Source organism: Callorhinus ursinus, unplaced genomic scaffold (genome assembly GCF_003265705.2).
Source record: "Callorhinus ursinus isolate GAN/ISIS: 27379988/994484 unplaced genomic scaffold, GSC_fseal_2.0 scaffold15, whole genome shotgun sequence".
NCBI lineage: Eukaryota > Metazoa > Chordata > Mammalia > Carnivora > Otariidae > Callorhinus > Callorhinus ursinus.
The window spans coordinates 43,347,442-43,372,237 of NW_027397077.1; the positions used below are offsets into that span (position 1 = coordinate 43,347,442).

General features: G+C 54.0%; 1 protein-coding gene across 6 annotated transcripts in view; it reads right to left on the minus strand.

The window, feature by feature from the left end:
* The window catches only part of SLC6A6 (solute carrier family 6 member 6), an 82,707-nt gene that overhangs the window by 28,572 nt on the left and 29,339 nt on the right, over window positions 1–24,796 (minus strand). For all 6 annotated transcript variants that reach the window (XM_073901711.1, XM_025885714.1, XM_073901710.1 and 3 more), the window contains 4 exons: window positions 14,300–14,542; window positions 12,458–12,592; window positions 11,109–11,343; window positions 1,163–1,295 (listed from right to left, as the gene is read on the minus strand). In XM_073901711.1, coding sequence (XP_073757812.1) covers window positions 1,163–1,295; window positions 11,109–11,343; window positions 12,458–12,592; window positions 14,300–14,528 — 732 coding nt within the window. In that variant the 5' untranslated portion in view covers window positions 14,529–14,542. The remainder of the gene's footprint in view (window positions 1–1,162; window positions 1,296–11,108; window positions 11,344–12,457; window positions 12,593–14,299; window positions 14,543–24,796) is intronic.

The window sequence follows — 24,796 nt, forward strand, 5'->3', positions numbered from 1 at the left end:
CTTAACTTACTCTTTGGACCTTCGGGGGCTTTAGACCTTAAAGAGATGTTCCCCCTGCCAAGATGCAAGTGACAGGAGGGAAATGCTAGGTGGGGGCCATATAAAGGCAGATCAGCCAACTCCTTCTCTCTGGCCTAGAGCCTTGGGTGCAGGCTCACACCTCTGATCACCACAGACCCTTCCACACTGACTACATCACAGTGGCCACCAATACCGGCCAGGGTCTTGGTTCTTGGGTAATTGTTTAGCTCTAAGTTAACAGGAAGTGTTTTAGTTATAGGCTGTCATTTTCATTATGGGAAATATACCAGTTGTACCTAAAACCTCAATGATAAGCTAACATTTTAATGATCAGCTACCACCTTGGTTAATAGCTAACGTTCTAGTGATCGTGTAACATATTAAATCAGCTGCGAATATTTCAGCGATGGCTAACATTTTGGTTAACAACTAACATCTTGGTTATGAGCAAATGACTTAATCATCACCGAAAGCTTTCCTTAATAACTAACATCTTAGTTTCCAGCCCAAGTGTTAGTTGTAAGAGAATTCAGTTAATCAGACTTAGCAGCCAAACTCCCAAGTCTGTGCTTCTCAAACCTCCAGGTGCATTTGGATTATCTGGGGATACTGTTCAACCGTGGGTTCTGATTCTGTAGGTGCGGGGCATTTCTAACAAGTCTGTGGGGGATGCTGATACTGCCAGTCAGGGCACACTTTGCAAAGCAAGGGTCCGTGTTGTGGGTGAATCGCTGGTAATTAACAGTAAGTCGCCAGGTCACCTTGCTACCTGCTAACTTATCAATGCCAAAGTTTGTTATCTGCTAACATCTGCACTACCACCAACACCTTGATACGGGAACCAGTGGTGTATGGGAACTTGTGCAAGCTCCAGAGAGCCCACCACCTGACTTTCAGGAATTTTGTTAGCTAGTTGTTAAACCATCAGTAACTTGAAATCAGACATGGTGGGAGTATTTACACCATGAAGCGGGCAAATGCAACAGAGCAGGCCTTATTTTCTTTCAGAGGACTGCTTTAGCAGCCTACACTGGCTCTTCGGTCTGGGCCGGTTTCAAGCAGGAGGGCCTGGGGGGATGGTGAGAGTCTCTGCTGAGGGTAGACCCCCCTGAGTCAGGGGAGGGACAGACGCACAACTCACTTTCCCCGTGGACTTGACGCCCTTCCAGATGCAGAAGAAGCAGACCAGCCAGACAAGGAGAAGGCAGAGAGCAAGGTCCCACTTCAAGGAGCCAGGGTCGTCGATTCCAGAAGACAAGCTCAGCACATTGCGCCTTCAAGCAAACAGAGCCACAAGTCAGTCGGGCCGGGTCCTGGGGCAGAGAGAGCTGAGGCCAGGGCTCCCAACAGCCTGGGTTTGAAACCCTGGCTCAGGTACCGTGTTTCCACAAGCCCCCTCCCCTCTCCAAGCCCTGGAATCCCCATGGGTCTCTGAAGCAGTGCCCACCCACGTCACAGGGTTGTGGAGAAGTCAACAAGGGGATAGATTCGGACTCCTATCTCAGGTGAACCTGGGTTCAACCCCGCCTGGCCTCGGGCAAGTTAAGTACATCTCCAAGCCTCAGTTTCCTCATCTGTAAAATGGGTACTAATTCCCATGTGATCGATTCTCAGTAGACCCTTCTTCAGTGCCCACTGTGGGCCAAACACCGGGTTCAAAGTAGGCTCTACTGTGTAAAATCAATGGCTTTGATTTACACTCTCTGTCCCAGCCCTCTTTTATGTTATTCACCCCTGTTTCTTATCTGGATCTCCATGAAAATGTAAGCCTCAAGAGGGCAAAGTGTTTGTTCTATATGTGGCCACAGAGCACCTACCCACCTCTTTACAGGGATCATTGTTAAGAGAAAACCCACACAAAGTACTAACGATAAGATCTGGGGTTCAGCCAGCACTGGGTAAACCTTATTGTTTCCGTCCTAGCCTCGAGATGCCCAGAGCAGCTCTAGGCACCTAAGCAGTGCTGGCCTCCTGCCCCCAACTCCCTGCAGGATCATGAAGTTCTCAGGAGGAGGCAGGTAGATGATCTGAAGGCTAATTGGCACAGGGCAATCACCAGCCCTGCCCAGCATCACGCCGCAGAGGCTGGGTCTTTGGAGTCCAAGAACCTCGCTGACCTACAGAAGACGCGTATGGGCACCTGCTCGCAGACACATCCCTGAGGGGCCGATGCCATCTGAAGTCGGGGTGGGGCAGCACAGGGTGCTGGCAGCCAGAAGCCACGAAATTCAATGCCAAGAAACTGTCCCCATGGTCCCAGAGCTCTGATACTGAAGCAGTGACCAAGGGCGGGCGCATCAAGCACAGGGACGTCAGCCCTGCCCCCCACTCCATCAGGGTTCCCCGTCCCGACTCCCCAGGCTGCTGACCACGGGAGACAGGCAGTTTGTGCTCCCCTGGGAAAAGCCGGGATTCCTTCTGACCAAAGTTGGGTCCTGGTTTCAAGGCCATACTCCAGCCCAAGAGACAGAGAGGGGGTGTGACTTCGAGCCCCAGTTTCCTCTCCTGTAAAACAGAGATAACAGCTCCTGCCCCCAGGCTGCTGCCTGGGAATGCATTCCAGACCATTCTCTAGCTCCCAGCCAGTCAGTGGTCAGGGCTCTGGGTCTTGGAAACCCCGCTGGGCCAGGACACTTCACTGCTTTTCCTTTTTTTTTTTTTTTCTTCCACAGAAGCTTCAACTTGTGGACCTTGAATAAATCCAAGATCCCCATCTCAAGTGGCATCCAAGTGAGGCCTTTCTTTGGGCCACCGCCGTGCTCCCAGCACCTAGAACAACACAGGGCACATAGTAGGGCCTCAGTAGATACCTGTTGAGTGAATGAACCAAGGACTCAACTGAGGTGACGAGCGAGTTCACACGGCACTCTGAACCAAGTCATAAAGTATTTCCGTTCACCTTAAAAGGGGCAGCATTCCTGTCTTTTTTTTTTTTTTGGTGAGAACCCCGACATCAAGGGGCTCCCCTCGGGCACCTCTGACGATGTGTGATCAGAACATCCACAAGGCCTTTCCAATTTATCTCATCTGATCCAAGGACTAGAGGTCATTTGCCCCATTTTACAGACGGGGAAAACTGAGGCCTGGAAGACTGAACTGCCCACAGACACACAGCCAGCGGCGGGCAGCAGTAGCACCCTACACCCAAGCCTGCCAGACTCCCAAAGCCACTGCTCTGTGGACTCCCCCGCACTGCTCCTCTGATAAGCAGGGAGAATAGAGCCTAAACTTTGAAAAGACTCTGCCCCGTCCCCCTGCTATGGGCCAGGGTCCCCTGAAGCCTCAAGCCAGGGGGCATCCCCATGAGGCAGGCCGTCCGCCAACCGCGCCCCGGCTGGGGCCCTGCCAAGCACATGGGTCTGGCGGCGGTGGCTGCTTAGAACAAAAAGGCCTTCCCCGTGCAGCCTCCAGAGCCCGGCGCCTTCAATGAAGGCCCGGGGCACGCTGGGCAGCGGCCAAGGCTTCCCTGTGAATGGGCCGCGGCAGGGAGAGAGAGTGCTTCTCCACCTCCACACCTTGGCGCCCGCGGCAGCCACACGGTCCTCGTGCTGCCAGGGAAGCCTTTCCTGCTGCTCGGCGGACACCTGACTGGAGTCCCCGGCCGGCTCCCCGGCCACCCGCTCCCGCCAAATGTCACCTTCGGGTGAAAAGGCTGTCTCGCCTACCAGCCTCCAGCCGGCCCAAGAACAAGGATCTCACAGGCGGGCACACAGCAGGTGCTCAGCTAATGCTGAGGAGGCGCCCAGCCTTTCCTTTTCTTCTCAGGCCAGGTCAGCTGAGGAGCCTGAAACCGCAGAGCTCAGCCCACATCAAGCGCAGTCGGTTCCTGCCTTCTCCTACTTTTGTGCTCCGTAAACCAGTGGCGCCCGCCACAGAGGGCAGGCGGGCTGGCTCTGGGCAGCTGACCAGCTCCGGAAGCCACAACTGGGAAACCGAGTCTCCACCGCCGGTGGCCATCTCCTTGTAGGAGCTCACGACACCTCCGGGTGACACTATAAGGCGCGTTCTCTTTGACCCAGCAATACGCCATTCCCGAGCCTCTCTCCCATGATAACTCTCGCACGCGTGGCCGACGACGGGGTCCAGCCCCAGCTAGTCATCACAGGACCGTCTGTAGGAGCAAAAGACTGGAAACCACCCAAACGGCCATCAATAGGGGCTCAACAGCACAGAGAAGACACACAGTGGAATGTCGCCCGGCCCTTGAGACGGCGGGAAAGCTCCCTGTGCGCAGATAAGAAACGATATCCTGGAGATAAAATAAGTGAACAAAGCAAGGTGAACCGCGCTTATGGCATGCTCCCTATTGTGTTAAAAAGGGAAGGGGGTGGATGTACATTTGTGCTTGAATGCGAACAGACTATTTTTGGCAGGACACACAAGACCCGCTGCTGGTTGCAGTCAGCCGCTGCCTGTGGGGAGGGGGACCTGGTGGTGGGGGCGTGGGGGAGGGGAGCGCACTTGGCCTTGGGTATCATTTTTTCTACTTGAATGTTTTTCTCTTTGAATGTTTGATGTTTTTAGACGAATGATTCAATGTTTTTAATAGCACCTTTATAAAAATTATTTAGAAGTCTTGAAAATGTTTGTAATGGGCCGTGCAGACGTTCTAGGAATGGAATGAATGTGTCTCATCAGTCAGGGGTTGTCAAAACAGAGCCCAACGTGGGCTCGGGGCCAAAGTGACCAACATCCTTTCCAAAGATAGCTTTGGGTAGCCGTGGAGGCCAGAGAGCGTGTGCGGCCATCCGAATCCCTTTCTGAAGGGACCCCGCGTGAAGCACCCTCCACAAGTCCCTCCCACGTGGGATTCCCACAGCCTCAGCCCCAGAACAGCAGACAGGGATCCGTTGGGCCTTCCCGCGGTGGTGCGTGAGAGGGCTCAGTAAACTGTAGAGTGCTGTGCCCCAGAGGGACAGCCATGATGCACTGCCCCTCAGCAGTCTCCTAACCACCCCAGGAGTCTGCATGGTACCCCAAATCCAGCCACATGTCCCCAGCACTGCCACCACTCCTGTCTGGACCCCCATTGCTTCCCAGAGCTTTTTCAGCGGCCTCCCCACTGGTCTTCCTGCCTCCACGGTCACCCTCCCCCCCCCAGGTCTGTTCTCATCGAGAGATAATCTGTCCAGACCCAAGGCGGGTCACACCACTCTTCTGTTCCACATCCTCCCATGGCTCCCACATACCTGGCTGAAAGACCCCCCTTAACCTGCCCCATCCCTTTTGGCCTCCCTGAATAAGGTGACCAAATACGCTTATCATTCAGACCTATTAATAAGGACACTGGGACCACAGGTATATAAATGAGACATGTCCAGGACAAGTTTATGTATGCTTGTCCCATCTTGAACCTCATCCCATATGGCCCCTTCAGCCAGTGTCTTCTGGTATGATCTCTGAATAGATTGAGCACATTCTTGCCTCAGGACCTTTGAACAGGTTGTTTCGTCAGTCACTTGTTATATGACATGCCAACTGCCTCCCTGTGTCATTTCAGGTCTCTGTTCAAATGCCACTTCACTGGGGCAGCCTCTCTTGGCCATCGTATAAAAAGGATCCCTGGTCACTCTCCTTCCCCTGCCCTGGCTTTATTTTTCATCATTTGTCATCGCTTTTATATTACAATTGTATTTGTGCTATCCATTTAATGTCCATCTGTCTTACTAGAATGCCATCTCCATGGAGGCAGGGTCTATGTCTGATCACTGCTGGATCCAGAACAGTGCCTGGCACAGAGTAGGTGTTCAGTACGCATTAACTGAGTAAATGAATCATACCCATTTGGTGGATGGGGAAACTGAGGCTCAGAGAGGTTCAGGAATTCGCCTGACATGACCCCAATAAAAATCAACCCTGGGCCTGGATCCCTTTTTCTGATACGGCCCTGGGGACAAGCCACCCATGTGCCTGGTCCTATGCTGCCCTTCGCGAGGGCCCCCAGAATCCCAGGCCTCCCCGCATCGCTCATACAGAGGGAGGAGACCCAGAGGTGAGCTGCATTCTTGTCCAAGAATAGTAATGATTCATTCCAGGGTGGGATCCAAAAAAGAATCGCCTGGACGTCTGTTGTGAGTCGGCCGCCCCGCTGCCGTCCAGCCGGCACTCAGAGATGTAAATACGTCCTCCGAGTGGGCCAAATCGTTTCCTTTTGACTGCCGGCCAGCCATTTATTGGCCATGGCTCTTCCCTGGAGACTGGCGGAGGCAACAATTATAAAAGAGCCCGTCCGCCCTGAGCATGGGGCCACACAAGGCTTTCTCCACCGCCTCCTCCTTCCGACAGCTGCAGGGGAAGATTGGCTGAGCACGGCTTGTTTGCAAATATGACTCATTTCTTTGATTCTAATAAAGTCTAATGATACGTGCTGAGCTCCCGGGGGGCTCGGGAGGAACCAGGGAGGAAGGCATGGCTCCGGCCAGATCTGGCCCCGCCTGTCTTCCAGGGCTGGGGTGAAGCAGGACCCTCGGGACAGAGCGAGGACCCCAGAGCAGGGACCAGCAGGGTGAGGTTAACTGGGGGCAGAAGCTCTGTTTTCCGTCACAGAGCAACTCCGAGCCAAATCATAAAGCAGCGTGAAATGACTGTCTCAGCGGCCCCGGTGGCTTTCCAGGGGCTCTGTTAGAGGACATCTCGCCAGCTCCTGCTGACAGTGGTGCTTTAGCGTTGCAGATGGGGTGGGTCCACGCCAAGAGAAGACCCCCCGCGACCTGAGAGTGGGTCGCACACACATGGCACAATGTTACCTGTGGCCATGGGCTTGCAGCTGGTGGGGCACAGACGCCAGTGTCGGAGGTGAGGGCTGGGAGCTCTGTTCTAGCTAGCTGCTTGTGTAACCTTGGGCAAGTCACTTGACCTCTCTGGTCCTCAGCGTCATACCCGATGAGCCATGACTGGAGGCCCTGTCCTTAGCACATCACTTGTCCTAGCTCTTTAACTCGAGCCAGACTGTGAGGTGTTGGAACCATGCTACCCTCAAGGTTTAGAGAGGTGAGGTGACTGCCCTGAGGTCACGCAGCTGGGATGTGTGGGGGCCAGAGGCAGGCTCCCTGCTCTAAGGGACCGGAGCAGCACCCATGCTCCTCTAGTAAAACGAGAGAGGGGGAGGGCGGCTGGCAGGGATGATCAGCAAATTCCTTCCCTGTCCAGGGCCATAAGGAAGTCTCAGCTTTCACAGTGCTGTGTTATCTTGATTCCCAGGGAGCTCCCAGACACCCGTCGGGTATTGGTCCACCTCAAGGACCCACACGTCTGCTGCAGGTGAGAGGAGTGGAGGCAAACATCGGCTGGGGCTGGGCTTTGGCTCCAGTGGCGTGGAGACCGGCATTTTGAGAGTATCCTCACTGCTCTGCAGCCTAACCTGGTACCAGTCACTGACACCTCAGTAATGTCCCGGTGAGCGTCTCCTAATGGAAACCCCAGAACCAGTCGCTGTAGGGCCAGTGGCTATTTTGGGGGGAAATCACATAAACTGTTTCATCCCAGAACCCAGACCCCACTGATGGCTAAACCCTCTGAGGCCCTGTATACAGTTGGTGCTTAATATATGTCCTAGTCTCTCTCCCACTAGTGTGTTCCTTGAGTAGATTCAATCATGTCACTCCCCTTCCATGGTTCCCCCTCCTAGAGAACAAAGCTCAAACTTACCAGGCTAACATTCAAGGCCTCAAACCTCCTCCTGGTCCCACGTGTCCTATAATCTGGCCAAACTCATGACTTAACGGTTCCCAAACACTTGTGTGGGTTCAGAATGCCATGCCTCGGCATGGGCTGTTCCTTCTCCCCAGAATGTCTTTTTTTTCTCTTTTTCAGCCTAGTGAGCTCCTATTTGTGCCTCAGAGCCCAGCTCATATGGCCCTTCCATTTGCAGATGAGGAAACTAGGCCTGAGAGGGGTAGTTAACTTGCTGCTCCAGGCTACACAGCCAAGTGGATGCAGACATGGAGTTAGTAAGAAGAATCAGCATCCAGTGAGCACTCACTGTTGAAACACTCTCACTTAATCCTCTCTGGCTGAGCCAGATCATAGTATGGGAAAAGCCACGAGAGGGTTCTGAGCTGAGAAATGCCATGTTTGGATTCACGGCTGACTGCAGAGCTGCAAGGGTAAGGCAGGGAGAGGAGAGTCCAGTGCTGGGCTCTGGGGGAGTGATGCTGGGGGTCCCATGGAGGGTTGCGGGGGGGAGTGCAAGTGGGGAGAGTAGTCAGACTCTGGGTATACTTGAAAGGGAGAGCCCAGAGCATCTGGGAACTGCATGTGAGATTTGAGGCGGGCAGGAGTTTGGGAGGATTCCCATGTACTTCCCTACCTGAAGGGCCTCTGCAAAGATGAAATGCCAAAGAGAGGGACATGTCCCTGGCACAACACTCATGGGAGCTAGTTATTTCACATTAGTTCTCTTTCCTTTCCCCTCTTTCATGTGCAGGAGAAGGGAAGGCTCTGGAAGGCCGGGGACTGGGCCCTTCTCACCCGTAGGGCCTGGCCCAGGGCTGCACTGCATTGAAGCCCCCGACCCCATTCACTGGCCTCAGCCTCTGCTCATGCGTGGTGGCGGGCCTGGTCTCCTCAACTAAGCCTGCATTCCAGGCTCTTGCTCTGTGGACCCCAGGGTTCCAGAAAGAGGGCAAGTTCTTTGTGGATGTTCAGGTGGGCTCACAAAGTTCAGCTAGGACCCGAAGGCTGGAGTGGGAGGTGAGCACCAGGCAGGCGGCCAGTGCTCTGTGGGCTGAGAAAGTCCATCCGGATCCTGCGGGCTCTGGGAAGCTGCCTGCAGGCCCAGGACATTTCCAAAGATAAACCCTGTCTTCACGGCTTCCAGGCCAGGGAGGGCAGCTTGGGCGCTCAGAATGGGGATTCTGGAAGGCAGGAGCCCGAGAACCCCCAGGAGGGCCGAGTGTAGGGGACAAGCGGGTGAGAAGGCAGGGGAACAACTGGACCCCCTGAGGACCTCATGGTTCACGGGAGCCCCTTCCTGAGAGCCCTCAGGCCTATGAGAGCAGAGATGAGCCAGAAGGACAGCCCCGTCTGCAATGGCAGGGGCGGAGGGGGAGGGTATGGGCATTTGAGAAGGGGCCACTCTTTGTCCCTCTGGAGGTCAGATCACTTGAGTTCCAAACACCCCTGGAGGGCAGTTTGATCCACTATGAGGGCACTAAATAGATAATAATGGCCCGCATTTCTCAAGCAGCTTCCCAGGGCTGGCCATGCACTGTCTCCTTCAGTTAGGGCAACCCCACAACGCTGGGAGGGCAGTGCTAGGATCTCCCCAAGCACAGGTGAGGCCATCGGGGCCCAGAGGGGCAACAGCACCTGGCCAAGCTAGAAGTGACAGACCTAGGGTTCATGAAAGCCCGGTCAGCCAACCCAGGCCCGAGGCAGTAAGGCTCCAACAGGCACCCAAGTGGCTGGTTGAGTGCCAGTGTCCTGGGCGGGGTGGGCTGTGGGTGGTCAGGCTGTGCCAGGAACAGCCTAGGACAGACAGGGCTGTGGTTTAGGGCCCCATTCAAGTGAGAAGAATGAAGTGCCCGCATTTCTTTGTCTGTAAACTCAGCTCTCCAGAGGGTGTGGCATGGAGGGGCTGATGAATGTGCTTGTAATGTGCTCTTTGTCTGCAAGTGGAAAATATGTACACACCAAGAAAGAGCCCCTGTCCAAGTAGGCCTAGGGACTTGTGAGCGTCGACCACAGGCTCGCGTGTCATGACAAGGACAGGGACCCTGGACTGAGGGCCACCCGACCCTTGCTTGCCCACGATTTCCTGGCCCTGGCCCTCAAGCATGGCTGGGACCAGCCAGCAGGCCACCCCCTCTCCTGTGGGTCTGTTCCTGGGCTGGGTTCTCAGAGGTGGGAAGACCCTTGGAAGCTGCAAAGCTGACCCAAAAAGGAGTAGCATTTCATGATGACGAGGAACCACCCCCATCCTTAATATTGTCTCCTGCCCCCCACTATCAACCTCATCTCCAGGATCATCAGGGCTGTACACAAGTGCTGAACCCCAAGTTTCATAGCTCATGAAGAGCAGGAAAAGTGACCCATGAGTGCTTTTGTGATTGGCCTCCAAGCACTGCGTTCAAAGGACTCCCCCGTATGTCAGGTAAGAGTTACCCAAACTTCAGGTGTCCACATTTCGCCTTTCTGATGTCTGTCCTGTGTCTGTACTCCCGTAGCTGCTGACGACATCATGGTTCTCCCCTCCTCTCCTAAAGAGACAGAGCCTCTCTCCCCCCTCCTGGATTGGGTTAGTCTGTGGCTTTCTTTGGCGGATGGGACATGAGTGAAAATGATGCCGAGAGAGTTTTGAAAAGAACTCCTGCACAGGGGCTCCCCCATTCGTGGTCTGTGGAATGCTGAGCCGCCCGTGAACAAGCCCAGGCTGGCCTGCTGCGTGATGGGCCCATATGGACCGGTTGCCCCTGGCACCCCAGCCAATAGCCAGTAAATCCCCAGAAGAGCTATCCTGATGTCCTATAGCTGACCTACCCACGGGGGAGCCCTGCAAAGACTGGCAGAACTGCTCAGCCAAGCTCAGTCCAAACTGCCAATCAGGAGAACCATGAGCCAAATAAATGGTCGTTGCTGAAAGCCACCAAGTTTGGGGGCGATTGTTACACAGCAAAAGCTAACTGATATTTTTTACTCTATCGACTCACCTTTTCACTTGAGTAACTATGTCAGCTTCGTATGTGCATTTTTCTCTGTGCAATAACAGGTCTGATGTGCTAACTATTATTTTTTTCTAAAATACATTAAGAAAACTATATCATTTTCAGACAACAGAAGTACATATACCTGCACACGGGTGTAGGAACGATTCATTCCCCTCATTTGACAGTTAAAGAAACTGAGGCTCAGAAAGGGGCAGTGACTTGCCGAAGTTGAAACAGCCAGTAAAATGGCAGAACTGGGATTCGGTTCCAGGCCTGTCTGAGACCAAAGGCATGGATTTATCTCTAAATCCGCACCCTTCTCCCCGCCCCCCCACCCCGAGATAGTGACAACCACGCCCCTGAGGGGAAGAGGAGGGCATGGGCTGTCCTCTCTGCCCCCACCCAGGTCCTCCCTCCTTCCTTCAGCGAGGCTGGCCTTACTCCCAGAACTCGGTGACCGGCGAGGTGAAGTTGTTGGCGCTGAGGGTGATCCACAGGCTCTTGTTCCTGCGCATAGTGTCTTCCATACACTGGGGTGTGTTCCAGCTATGGTTGCAGTGGGCCCAGGGCAGCTCCGACTGGAAGGACTGGAACAGGTAGTATGTGGCCCAGGCCAGGATGATGACGTAGTATATGTTCAGGAGGGACACAATCACGATGGAGGCATAGCCGATGCCTGTGGGTGTGGGCAAGAAAGATGAGCATCAGGAGGGGGGCCAGGCCTACCACGGCCACGTAGTCAACCCTGGCATCTCTAGGGCTGGGGCCAGAAGGGGCTCCTCAACAAGGACCAGCAAATATTTGTAGGATGACTGGATGACTGGATGGATGGATGGATGGATGGATGGATGGATGGATGAAAGAATGGATGGTCTGATAAGGTGGAAGAATGGAAGGATGTAGAGAGGAGGGATAGCTCAATGAATGGATGCTATGCACATAGATGAGTAGATGGATGGATGGTCGGTTGGTTGGTTGGTTGGTTGGAAAGACAGCTGAATGGATGGATGTTGGATTGATGGATGGATATCCAATTTGTTGACGGGTGTATGGATGGTGGTTGGTTGGAAGGTTAGGTAGATGAACGGATGGATGAATGAGTGGACAGCTAGCCAGAAAGATGGATGGCTGGTCTAACCATTGACTAATGGAAGAAAGTTTACTGGATGGATGGATGGATTTATATAGATGAATGAATGAACAGACCCACACATCCCCCCATCCCTGCCAATTAAAACCATAACAGTGATTATTTTATGGGTGCATACTAGGTGTGAGGCACAGGACTAAATGTTGTAATGATAATAAAGCTACCCTTAATTTGGAGCTTACTATGTATACAAAGCACTTTTACATAGCTATGTCATTTTGTCTTCATAGCGACCCTATGAAGTAAGCACATTATTTCCATTTTATAGATAAGGAAACTGAGGCCCAAAGAGATTAAGTGACTATTCCAAAGTAACAAGAGTTTGAGCAAGAGGAGGAAGTGGGACTTGAAACCATACAGACTCCTGATCTGAGCGCCTATCTTCTGCACTACGTTGCTAGGCAGCTGCTAGCTCATCAATCCTTCAACAACCCAGAGGCGGGAACAGCCCGGACATGCCGAGCAGCTATGGTGGGCAGCAGCATCACGGGAATAATGTGCCAACTGCTACCCCGGGTCAGGCACAGTGCCAAGTGGACTTGCATGAGGCTCCAGTGTACCTGGCAAATAGCCGGTGCTCAATAAAAATGTGCTGAACTGATGAACACCAGGCCCCGAGTGGCTTTTGTCCCATACTCACCGGAGAACAAGGGGCAGATCTTTTCCCAGCAGGTGATTCCCCCTTCAGAGGTGTATTGGCCTATGATTACCTCTAGGAAAAACACAGGCAGGCCGCCGCCAAACAGGAAAATAAAATACGGTATGAGAAATGCACCTGCAGAGAGAGCAGAGTTGGTGAGGGTCAGGCTGTGGCTGTCACGGGGGCCGGTCCCGAGCCCTCCCGGCCAATGAACTCCAAGAGAATGAGTGAGGGACATTGGGATAGAGGCCAAACTCTTGGACCTGGTTGAAAGTTCTCCAGGCCTTGCCCACCTGTCCAGCTGACATCACCTTTCCAGTGGGCCTTCTCACCTCCTCCAGATGCACCAGGTGCTTTTTTAAGCCTCTGAGCCTTTGCTTACGCTGTGCCAACTACCTGCCTGCCTTCCCCACATCCGTCCATCTCAAACATGGCCTCCTCATGAAGCCTTCCCCCGTTCTTCCCCAGGCCCGCCCAGGGCAGGCAGCTAAGAAGAACTAGCGAGGAAGGGTACAGCGGTGAGAAGCAAGAGGTGGGCATCTCCAGCTTGGGGTGGGAGCCAGGGGAGGAGTGAAGGCAAAGAGCCGGGGCGAGGGTTCCTACCTGGTATCCACTAATGGCTTCAGCGGGCCCATAAACCCTTTGAAACTGTGGGCAACTTGGGTCTATGGCTATGTGCTTTGTTCTGGGGAGCGTCTAGGGCACTCATCAGAGTCCCAAAGGCGCCTGAGACCTACAAAAGGTTAAGAAACCAGGCTCTAAGGCAGAATTTCCCCAAAGGTGGTTCTTCTAACTGGGGAGGCCGCGGCATGCCATCTGCTGCCGTACGAGCCTCCGATTGAGGCCGTCACGAGGGCCGAGCTGTTCCTCCCTGCCAAGGGCTCTTTGAGCTCTCTCCTGCACCAGGGAGGTCTCTGTCACATGCTGCCGGACTTTGACACCTCCAACAGGAGAGGATTCTAGCTCAGAGCCTTCAGCAGGTGTAAAAAACAAAAAACAAAACACAAAACACAAAAACCCAAACCAAAAAACCCAAACCAACCAACTAACCAAACACCCAGACAGAGGCCTTATATTTTTAAAACATGATCTTCAAAGGTGGTCAAAAAGAGACAGCTTCAAGGTATAAGTTCTGGGGACGTGACCTACTGCATGGTGACCATTGTTAACAGCGTTGTACTACGTATTTGAAAACTGCTATGAGAGTAAATCTCAAGTTCTCATCACCAGAAAAAAAGCTATAACTATGTGAGGTGATGGATGGTAACTGAACTAATTGTGGCGATCATTTAGCAATATACACATGTATCGACTCATTTCGTTGTACACCTTAAACTAATACACGTTATAAGTCAATTATATCTCAATACAAGGGGAGAAAATTTTAAATTAAAAAGTACTAAAAATACCTTCACTGTATTTTTTTTTTCCTGGATACCTTTCTATCACAGCAAATGATACTGGTTTTCCATTTATCAGGGGGAAGCAAAGCTTGCTTTTGAAGTGCCTTTGGGTTAAGTTAGAAAAAGCCAAAGCAAAGGCATATGGATCTGGGCGAATCTGTGGGACACATGGGCCTGGCCTCACGGCCTCTCTTCTGAAGGGATCAACTGGAGGGTGAGAGAAAGTCAGGGATCTGCCCGGGTTTGCAGAGTAAGACACCGAGAGAACGTCACCTGACTCTCAGTCATGCTCATGTCTTGCCTCTGAAGTGGGGTGGGATGGGGCGGGCATGCAGGGGTTCCAGGTGGGGGCCTGGGGAAGCGGGGCGTGGAGAGGCCCCCACGGTCTGGCCGCTCCCTCTCCTCGATGGCCACTCTGCCCAGCCCAGCCCAGGCTTACCTCCACCATTTTTGTAGCAGAGGTACGGGAAACGCCAGACGTTGCCCAAGCCGACAAAGCCACCAGCCACGGAGAGCACAAAGTCGATCTTGCTGGACCACTTCTCCCTCTGAGGGGGCTTCCCCTCGGCCTCATCTTCGGGCCGCGTGCCTGGGCTCTTCCCTGGGGATGGCTTCAGGATGTCTTTGTGAAAGTCTTTCAGACACTGCAGCTTCTCCTTGGTGGCCATGTCCTCCTCGCTTTCTGTGGGGGACAAAACAGAAGCCAACGTGCACTCAGTAAGGGATGGCCTGTTCGTCTTCGGCACGTCTCTTTTCTCACCCACGGGCTGGCGGGCTCTGACCAGTCCAGGCCTGTGGCGAGGGGCCTGCCATCCCGTCTGTCCACTGCTCTGACAACAACCCGAGTGATTCGGACCCCTCTAGGTGACCGGGGTCCTGGAGATTCAGGAATTGACAGGTTCTGTTCCCCAGGCACCTGCTCAACAGAAGCACAGGGACCCCATGCCTGTCATCTCCACACGTCATCCGTCATTCTATACCCGCAGGCAGAGAATCATGAAGCCAAACCACCCCACCCCCCGACCCTGGCATCATCTCTACAAAATATGACACACTCTGGGCAACTCTAAGGTAACTTCCCAATAACAGCCTGCCTCCATTTTCTAGCAACGAGCAGATACCGTCTCTGCATCTCACATTTGCCTAGAAAATTATGGCTCCCGTTTCATTCAAGACTCAGCACGGTGCCTGGCCACAGGAGGTGTTCGTTCTGAGCTTTTAAAGAATGGATAAACATAAGTGAATAAGGAATGGGGTTTCAGACTGAAATGGGAACAATATTTGAAAAGGAGGTTTCCACCAAAGTATGGAAAATGGGTATTTATGGAACATATTTGCAGTTCATTAACCAGTCACATCTCTGCACTGTGAGGATTATGGAAGAATGCAGGTGAATCTTCCTTTGTCCGTCCCTCTCTATCCACTCTCTGGCTTGCTCTAACCCGTATACCATCCAGGCTCCTTTGCCCTCTGACTCCCTATTGGGTTCAGCAATGGAAGGGCCCAGGGGAGGTCGTCTCCAAGCCTCCAGGAGCTGTTCAGGATCACCCTTAGCGCACCCCTGCTTAGGAAGGCTGCCACCAGCCAGGACAGAACATCTCCTTTCTCTACTTCTCAGGTCCCCGAGTCCTAACCCCACCCCCCCCAACATGCACCTCGGTCTTGAGGGCAAGAGCACCATGAGTCCCAGCCCAGGGGGAGAGGGTGCCTTTGAGGCTCTACCCCCACATGGCAGAGGCCACAGGAGACAGCTGAGCTGGGGGAGCCAGAGTTAGTGGGCCTACCCACCCCTCCCTGAGCCTCACTCTTTTTATCTGCAGAATAAAAAGCTTGAAAGCAAAGGCGACCAACTCATAATCAAACAGCCTGGGGTACTACTTGTCTTCATGATCCAAACTGTTGGCCGACACTGAAATAACAGAGAAAAGTGGAGATCTCTAGTTTTTTTCAGAACATGTGAAGGGCGTCGGGCCACACTGGGTTCACACTCCTTATGGGATCCATCAGCTGGGCCAGATGCAGCCCCATCACCCAGGCACACCCGGGCCAGCTTGCCACCCGGCTCACAGGACGTCTCCAGTGGGGATCTGAGTCTGCCTTGTCAAAGTGCTTAACACCACCCGATCATGTCTTGTTCAAGTCCTTGCTTCCTTGTTAACAGTCTCCCCCTCGACTGACAAGAACAGAGGCTCCGTGGGGCAAGGACCTGTCTTATCTACTGCCGTGCCCAGAACCTGGAGCGCAGGACGAGAACTGATGTGTAATGGTGCTCAGGGTGGGGTCTGCAAGCAGCTGCTGCTAAGTACAAACCCCAGCCCTGCCACTTCCCAACTCTCTGACTCCAGCCATGTCGCAGCCTCCGCGCCTTGCCTCGCGTAGGTGGCGGTCGGGGCAGGGCAAGGCGGGGGCCGCCTGCGGACCTGGGGTGTGCAGAGAGAAGGTGCACTGGCCTGGCCCCAACAGCTGGGCCCGCAGGGGCCTTGCTTGGAGGAGCAGAGGCACAAAAGCACAACAGAATCCCCATTTCCCCCACGCCTCCTTCCTCTCCCTGGCTCGGGGTGGGGGACCCTGATTGTTTCGCTATCTGGCCATGAGCAGACCAAGAAAAGGCTTCCTGGAGCCGCCGGGCGCTCGCTGAGCCCTTCCTCTGTCTCCTGGAGCGCAGACTGGCGGCGGCATCCGCACAGCCTTTCTTTGCCCTGCTCCCTCGAGGCGACGTGGGGGTCCGGCCGGGCGTATGGCTACTGTAAAAATAGCCCCAGCGGCCAGCATTGTTCCAGCATTAATATGTGCAGCCCCCGATGGTTATCTGGGCAGCCCATTGTGGGCCGGCTGGATGGGAGCATAATTGGAGGATGTGGGACTCAAGTCCCTCCTAGTGAAGATGTTTTTCAGGGAATGACCCCTGAACCTCCTCACCAAGAGGGTCGGTTCCGCCCTTTCAGGCTCTCCTTGGATCTCGGGGCCGCAAGGCACTTCACAAGGTCAGACAGGAGGAGGGGGGAGGTGGCCGGCTTCTGCCCACACAGGCAGCTGGGAATGGCGAAGGTTCTTCCCCACCAGGACACCAGGAGCCAGGGTCTGCTTCCCTGTGGCTACCCTGAGAGTCCTTGGCTCTGCCCTCTGGGCCCCGAAACCAACCGGCCAGGCTGGCGCTCAGAGAACCTTGCGGAAGCGTGGGGATGGGGGTAGCAAGTTCCATGAGACCCTCTGCTCTGGCCTCTGGTTTCCCACGAGGGGAGACCTCCAGCCCCCTCTCCACGCAGGACCCCATCTTCCCAACGCCTGTGGCTGAGCTGGGATGTGGGATGGGACTTGAATGGGGCAGAACTGGGGCCTGTCACGCATCTGGCATTATGGGGGTGTCCCTGCTCCTCATCCCAAGTGCATCCAGGGATGGGTTCTTCTGTTACATCACCTGTCTCATCCATGGCTGCCACAAAACAAGCCCATGCGCCCTTCAAGAACACACAGCCAGCAGCCCTACCTGTGGCTCCCTCCCTGCCAGGTCATGGTCCATGGCCTCACCCAAGACTCACTCACTCATGCCTTGATGAGGCCAGATCCAGAAGCAAGCATCCCACCTCCCTCTCAAGGGACTTATTCCAAGCCGCTCCGGGGTGTCTGACCAGCCCCATGCCTGCATAAGCCCACTGCAGAAAGCCCCTTGGCTTCTGCCTCCTGTACATTCCTGGCATCCACCCACATCTCTCCGTCGCCATGGCAACCACCACCGTCGGGGGCCCTGACAGCTATTGCCCGGGCATCCACGGCAGCCTCCCCCCAGGTCTCCCTGCTGCTACACTGTACCAACCCCCCCACAAACTGTTCTCAGCACAGCAGCTGAGGGCAACATCTAGAGCATAATCAGTCCAGAATGCACCCCCCACCCCCAACCTTCCATCACTCCTGGAAGAAAACACAAACTTCTCACTGCAGCCTCGCCCCCCTCTCCCCATTCTCCCCTCTCCTTGGGACACTGGTTCCACAGAACTGCTTTCGTCCATCCCACGCCTCAGGCTCAGGCTCCCTAACACAGCTGCTCCCCGAGCCCTCCGGTGGCAGCCTGACCCCTGCAGGAATTAGAGTGTGAGCCCTGGCAGAGAAGTTGACGGCCACTTCCCAGCTGGGTGTCCTCAAGCAAGTCACTCAACCTCTCTGATCCTTAGTGTCCTCATTGGTAAAATGGGGCTAATCATGCCCACCTCATGGGGATGACGTAAGGACTGAATGGTGGGGGGCGGGTGTGTGTAGAATGCATGGAAAGTACTTAGAACAGTATTTGGCAAGTAGCAAGTACTCCTTAAATAGTAGCTGCTGTATTACAGTTGTTACTGCCATAATTACCGGGTCCCACCTTGACCTTGGGGTATATAAGGCCTTAGTTCTACTCAGGGTGACACCAGCAAGGCCCAGGGAGGCCAAGCGACACTCCTGAGGTCATACAGCTGATAGTAACAGTAACTGTAATGTGCCCGAACCTTCAGCTCTGACCTACCCCCTCTGTCAGCCCGGCTCCACCTCAGACACCGCCTTCCCTGGAGTACTGCCATCCATCTCCACGGACTCATGATGAGGCCCACCGATTCCCACCTGTCACCCCGCAGCAGCCCCCCACCCCCACCCGGTGCAGTAAGCACTTAGGAACAAGCCCCCCCAGGCGCTCCAGCAGCCAAGAACTGTTTTCCTTGGCGCCAGGCCCAGGGCTATTTTGTAGCGACCGTGATACATAATTCCCCATTTTAAGAGCTTCCTCTTTGGTTATTACAGTGAGAAGCGATTAGAATCAGCATCAGAATCAGCTCTGATACAGAGGCTCCAGGATGAAGCCTCCCTCCTTGGCCAGCTGAAGTTCTCCTTGTCTCTCCGCTCCAGGGGTCACGGCCAGAACTGGCTGTGCCTGAAGACCGACCTGCAGATCACCTGGTCAGCTTTGGCACGTCCGTGGACAGATCCAACCTGGTGCCGACAACGCGTGCCAACAATGCCAAGGATTTATCAGAAGTTCCTTGGTTTCTCCCCAATTTACAACTACCTGATTTTTTGGTATTTAGTTTGTGCTTAGCTGTCAATAAATAGTGTTCTATTTACTCCCCAAACAGCCTTATTGTGGAAGGGATTTTTAGTACTGTTTTACCGATGAAGGAAGTTGAAGCTCAAGCAGGGAAGTGAGCGGCCTGCCTGAGGCTAGGCACCCAGGAAGACTGAAGTCAGAACTCCCATCTGGATCTGCCCAGTGCCTAGGGCACCAGAGCAAAGTTTAGAAAGGAGGAGGCCTCTGTGCTGTTTGCAGATGGGGCTGCTAAGGCCAGAGGGAAAAGGAATGCAGAGGTAGAGCAGGGTAGGGCTAGGGCCTGGATATCCTGCCCACATTCCACGCCCTCCCAACCCCCCTGGCCCCAGGTGCCCACACACCAGCCAGCTGGATCTTGAATCAAGTTACAGACCCTGCTGTGGCTGCCTCCCCCAGCATCTGCCACCTCAGTCCAAGGCTGTGGGGAAACCAAGCCCTTGCCTCTTTCTCCTGGATGAGCTGCCCGGAAGCTGGGACATTTTCACCCTCCCCTGCAGAACTTGAACCTTCTCAAGTAATCAGCTTCCCACAAGAATCTCTTTGGAAAAGAATGATTCAAATCTCTCATTGTCACTGACTTATCCACTCACGAGCTTGTACAAGGTTTCCAAATTAAGAAGGCAGGTACTTCACTGTTTCCTCTTTCGAATACCTCCCATCCCAAAAGTACTTAGCACACAGTCAGCCTCTAAGATTCATCTCTGGGCCTCACTGGACAGTTAGTGTTTCTCAGCAAACCTCTGGGGGCTAGGTAAGTGGCTCCTAGAATCCCAGGGGAGCTCTGGATGACCCACCGATTTTACAGCTGGGGATACCGGAGGCCTGGACCACACTGTCCTGTTGGGCTCTCTCCGGAATCAAGCATTCCAGAGCAGGGCTTTAGCCTCTCCTTTCCCCATTTCTCTGCCCGCCCCAGAGCCAGAGTTCTGGGCTCACTGACGTCACGACCCAGCTGTGTGACCCGGAGCAGGTAGCAACCTCTCTGTGCCTCATGGGTTAAAAGAACTCACCTCACAGGGATTAAATAGGACGATGCCTGTAAAATGTCCAGCACAGGGCCTGGTACATACAAAGTGATTAACAAATATTAGCTATTATTGAAGAAAATAGCTGACCACCTTGGAATTTTATTAACACTGGGTGGCAGGCATCATATCCTCAGTGTTTTAAAAAGAAGAAAAAAGCAAGCTGCCTCTAAGCGATGACCACAGGCACGTTTATTTAGCACGGTGCTAAGTGCTTTGCAAGCATTTTCTTAGTTAACCCCCTCTCTGGGAGCCATTACCGTCCCTGTTTTGCTGACAAGGCCTGGAGAGGTGAAGTCACTTGTCCAGAATCACACAGCAAGTAAAAGGCCGCTGGAGCTTCAGATGGCTCCCAGGTCTGGTTTGGCCTCAATCCCATGTTCTCAAGCACTCGGCGGTTTTGGATCACCTGCTTTAGCAAGTTGACAAAGTGACAATCAGGCCTGGTGCTTTTAAGTCAGCTTCAAGCAGCTGGACTGGACACATTGGAGAAGGAGGTGATGGTGGACAGGGAAGTGAGGAGCCACAGGACACAGGTGACAGGAGCCCAGGGCCCTAGGGGCGGGCTGGGCAAGCTGATGAAGTGGCATCGATAGGACTCATGGCACCCCGGACCAGAGGCTTCCTCCAGCAGCCATGGAGAGCCTCCCAGACTTCTCTGACAGATCCAAAGGGGCTCCTTCCAGCACTGTGTCCACAAACTCCAGGCAAGGGACAGGCTCAGTGAGTAGGAGGGCTGGGATCGATTAGTAATGTCTGCCAAGGGCATGCTCCTTAGGTACCAGCCTGGCCCTAGGAAGCATTTAAAAAATTAAGCACAAAAATAAATAAATAAGCACCAAAACCCAACCAACCAACCAAACAAAAACATGAGGTGTGGTGAGAGCACTATTTTACCCTGGGCCTTAAGGGTAGCTGTTTTTGAAGAGAAAGTAGAAAGGAATCAAAGAAACGTTTTTTGTCTTTTTCATAAAATTAGGTATACCTTTAAAAGATTTAATCATTGGCTTGAATCATGTGGTCTGTATCCTTCTGTCTTGTTTATCTGTTTGTATCTCAGGATCACTCATGCCTGAAAATCTCAACGGCCTTCAAGGGCCTGGCAGGAGAAAGACAGGGTACAGTGGGGAAGCCTCAGGGAGGAGGAGGGTCTGTGGCAAACAGGAGTCCGGGTTCCAGCCACGGGTGGCTCTCCCCAGCTCCCATTGCCTTACCTACATTTTCTAATTTCTAAAACACTCCGTGGCCCAAACACAAACTGTCGGCCTTGTTTGGGCACACCATTACCCCAGGTCACCCAAGGTGGCCACAGCAAAGGGCAGGGCAGGTTTGCCTGGAGATGCTGACCAGCCCAGCCTCACAGGCCCAACGGCTGGCCCCATTGAGGTCATCCAGGAAGTCTGGCATTGTTTTGCCCGGAACAAAGCCGAACAATGAGCAGCCACATTCTGATCCTAGTGAAAGTGAATTCTGTTTGGGGAATTGTTTTTCGCATGACATCTCTGGGGACAGGGCTTGTGATCCACATGGGGTTCAGTGTCTGTGGGCAAGGTCTTCCCCTCCCCTGATCTAACTGCAAACCCCCCACCCCACAAAAACTTAGGTGTACCTCAGAGACCCCTCGTTTCTGCTGAGAGCACCTTGCCTGGAATATGACCGGCCCTCAACCCACGTCCAGTGTCGACTTCTTCCCAAGCCTCACAGAGCCTCCCCCTTCACAGCTCAGGGTACTAAAGCTTGGAGAAGGGGAAGGTCTGGCCCAGATGACACAGCCACGAGGTAGTGGGTCAGGATTTGCACCCAAACCCTGCCTCCATGTCCCCAGAAGGAAGGTATCCTCTGGACAGGGAGGATACGAGTCCTCCAGACCTATCTGGTCCCCCCAGACCAGAACGAGTCCTACTTCTCAGTCTGTGGTTTACAGAGGAAAAAGTGGGTGAAAGTGAACAGGTTTTGCATAGAACTGGCCTCTGGGACAACACTCGTGGCAGGCAGGATGTGGGCCCAATGTACTGCCACCTTATGCTCTTGTCACAAAAACATTTACAGGTAAAAGGTCTTGGGGACTGGGTCCAAATATTTTTCTTATCTTGGAGGTGGCAGGCTCTGACCCAAAGCCCAGAGAACCACAGGCAGTCAACAGAGATGAAACAAAAAAGAAGACATGCAAAGGGCGAGGGGGTGGGGAGGAAGAAGGCTCCAGGCTAGGCCGGGGGAGGGGCCGAGTGAAGAGGCCCCCCGCGGGGGCGGGGGGGGGGTGAAGGCAAGCAGGGCACCCACTATGCACAACACAGAGGCGCCCCGGGCAGGGCACCGGCCAAGCAGGCCATTGAGTCATGGCAAAGGGCAATGGACTAGGGGCCAAAAGGCTGGGCCTAGTTCCGGTCCCACTGGGTCACGTGGGCCAAGTACTGCCCCTTTGCACCTCGGATGTCCAGGGTCAAAAACAGAGCAAGGGCAGCTCTGGCAAGCAGGGACTACTGAATAAACACTTCCTGAGAAGCTACCCTACTAGGTGCCAGGAACTGGTCTAGGACCCGGGGGCAGGGAGGTGAGCCCCCAGGAGCTGATGTTCCAGAAGGGGAGGTAAATATTTACAAGATAGGACCAGCATGCAGAACACAACCAAGTGGGATGAGATGTAGGTGACAGGGACCCAGGAGCCAGTGAGGCCCCTCTGAGGAGGTAAAGTTTCACTGTGGGGGCAGGCCTGGCCCTGGGCAGCAATTTATTTATTCTTCTCAGCAGCCTGGATGAAGGAAGGAGGCCCAGAGAAGGGAAGCCACTTGCCCAAAGCCACACAGCTGGGATCTGAGCCCAGGCAATGGGCTTCAGGGTCCGTGCTTTCAACCACACTGAAACTGAGGTCTGTGTGGCAAACAACTAGGGGAATGGTGTTCTCAGGGCAGGGAATGGTGTGTACCAAAAGGGCCACACTGGCCCCGGTAAAGGAACAGAGAGAAGGCCAGTGTGGGACAGAGAACAAAGGCAAACAGGGCATGGGGTGACCTAGAGAGGAGGCCGGGTCTGGAGGCCAGGGTTAAAAGCTGGATTTAGCCAGAGGCTAGTGGGAGCCCCTGGAGAGTTTCGTGCTCAGTGAGGACTCCACCATATGGCTCCAGCCCCTGATTTTTCCTGACTGTCTGGCCAACTTCTCCCTTCCACCCTGGAGGGGGATTCGAGGGCCCATGGCAGGCTTTTCCCTGTAAGCTGTTGCTAATGGGGATTCTCCGGTGGGGGCCTGGGAAACCCGAGTCCTAATCCCGGACACCCCAGAGCCACCCAGCCCCCTCGTCATGCGCTGAGCAAGTACCTGCAGGACTGGCTGAAGGAAGCTGCTGTTCTTTATAAAGAGGGATCAGCCAAGGATGGGTGGCGGGACCTCCTTCCCCTTGGCCAAGGGCCACACCACCAGTGCCACAGAGAAGAAAACACCCTTGGGGCGCCTGGGTGGCTCAGTTGTTAAGCGTCTGCCTTCGGCTCAGGTTATGATCCCAGGGTCCTGGGATCGAGCCCCGCATCGGGCTCCCTGCTCAGCGTGAAGTCTGCTTCTCCCTCTCCCACTCCCCCTGCTTGTGTTCCCTCTCTCGCTGTGTCTGTCAAATAAATAAACAAAATCTTTTTTAAAAAAAGAAAGAAAATACCCTTGTGTACTGAGTCTGGACCCTCACCTCTCCATAGGTGAAGTCCATGGGTTTGGGGAGAACAGGGTCAGCCTCTGACCCTAACCTGGGGGAGTGGGTCAGGCACTTACTCACCTGGGGGAGTGGGCAGGAAAAGCCCCAACTGTCCCATGGTAACTGAGCACCTACTACCCTGCTGGCGCAGGGCCACTGCAGGGGGATTCAAAGTCACCTTCCTGTCCTCAAGGGGCTAATGTCCAGAGGCAGAGGGGAGGGGCTCGTTTTGTCAAAGTAGCCCAAAAATTATTCTACAAGTTCAGATGCATCTGGTCAAGGGCGAATGAGAGGAGCTTCAAGGAGCAGGCTCCCCGACACCCTCCCGGCTGGGTCCCACGGCCTGGCTGGGCCTGGATTCCCGGAGGACGCAAGAATTCAGGAACATTCTGGCCTCATGGATTCTGTCGGAGCGGGCTCAGCCCTCAAATGCCACTTAGGGAGATTTCCAGCATACGCCATCACAACTAAGCTTAGCTAAAGGAGAGGAAGTAGGGAGAGAGGGGAGGGCTGCCATGATGTCTAAGGGGGGTGCTCAGGGGCCTGTGTTGGTGCACAGGGCAGTGAGTCAGCAGGCAACGGTCTCCTGGCACTGAGTCACCAGCCACAGCCTGTCACTCTCCTCCTGTCGGCTTCCTCACCACCCCAGCCCTCAGCCTGGTTTGGCCGGAAGTGGGGGTGGGGTAGGGTCTACCATGGTCCTGAGGCAGGCTCTGTAGAACCCAGGATTATTTCTGGAGGTCACAAAAAAAGAGACCTATGAGAAAAAAGAAAAGTTCAGTTTCCATTTCCTCAGACTTCCCCTTTGAAGCCACTCTCCTCTTACTGGTGGTGAAAAGCAAACAGGGCGGCCCCTCCCTAGCTCTATAGAAACTGGAGAGAGATAGGCCCTCAGTGACAAGGCCAGCTAAGGGCACGCCTTTGGCCCAACACCCACTCAGAGCCAGTCACCTCCAACTCTGTCACCAGGGCTCTGCCAGAAGTCACATCTCCATGGAAACAGCCAAAGCACTCTTTGCTAAACGGCCTGGGGAAGTCACCTCTCTCAGCCTCAGTATTACCGTCTGTAAGACGGGCATAATCTCCCATCTACAGTGCGTGAAGGCTCCTCGCTCATTAAATGTATGTAAACAAGGTCCCTGTTATGGTTCCTCTTTTAA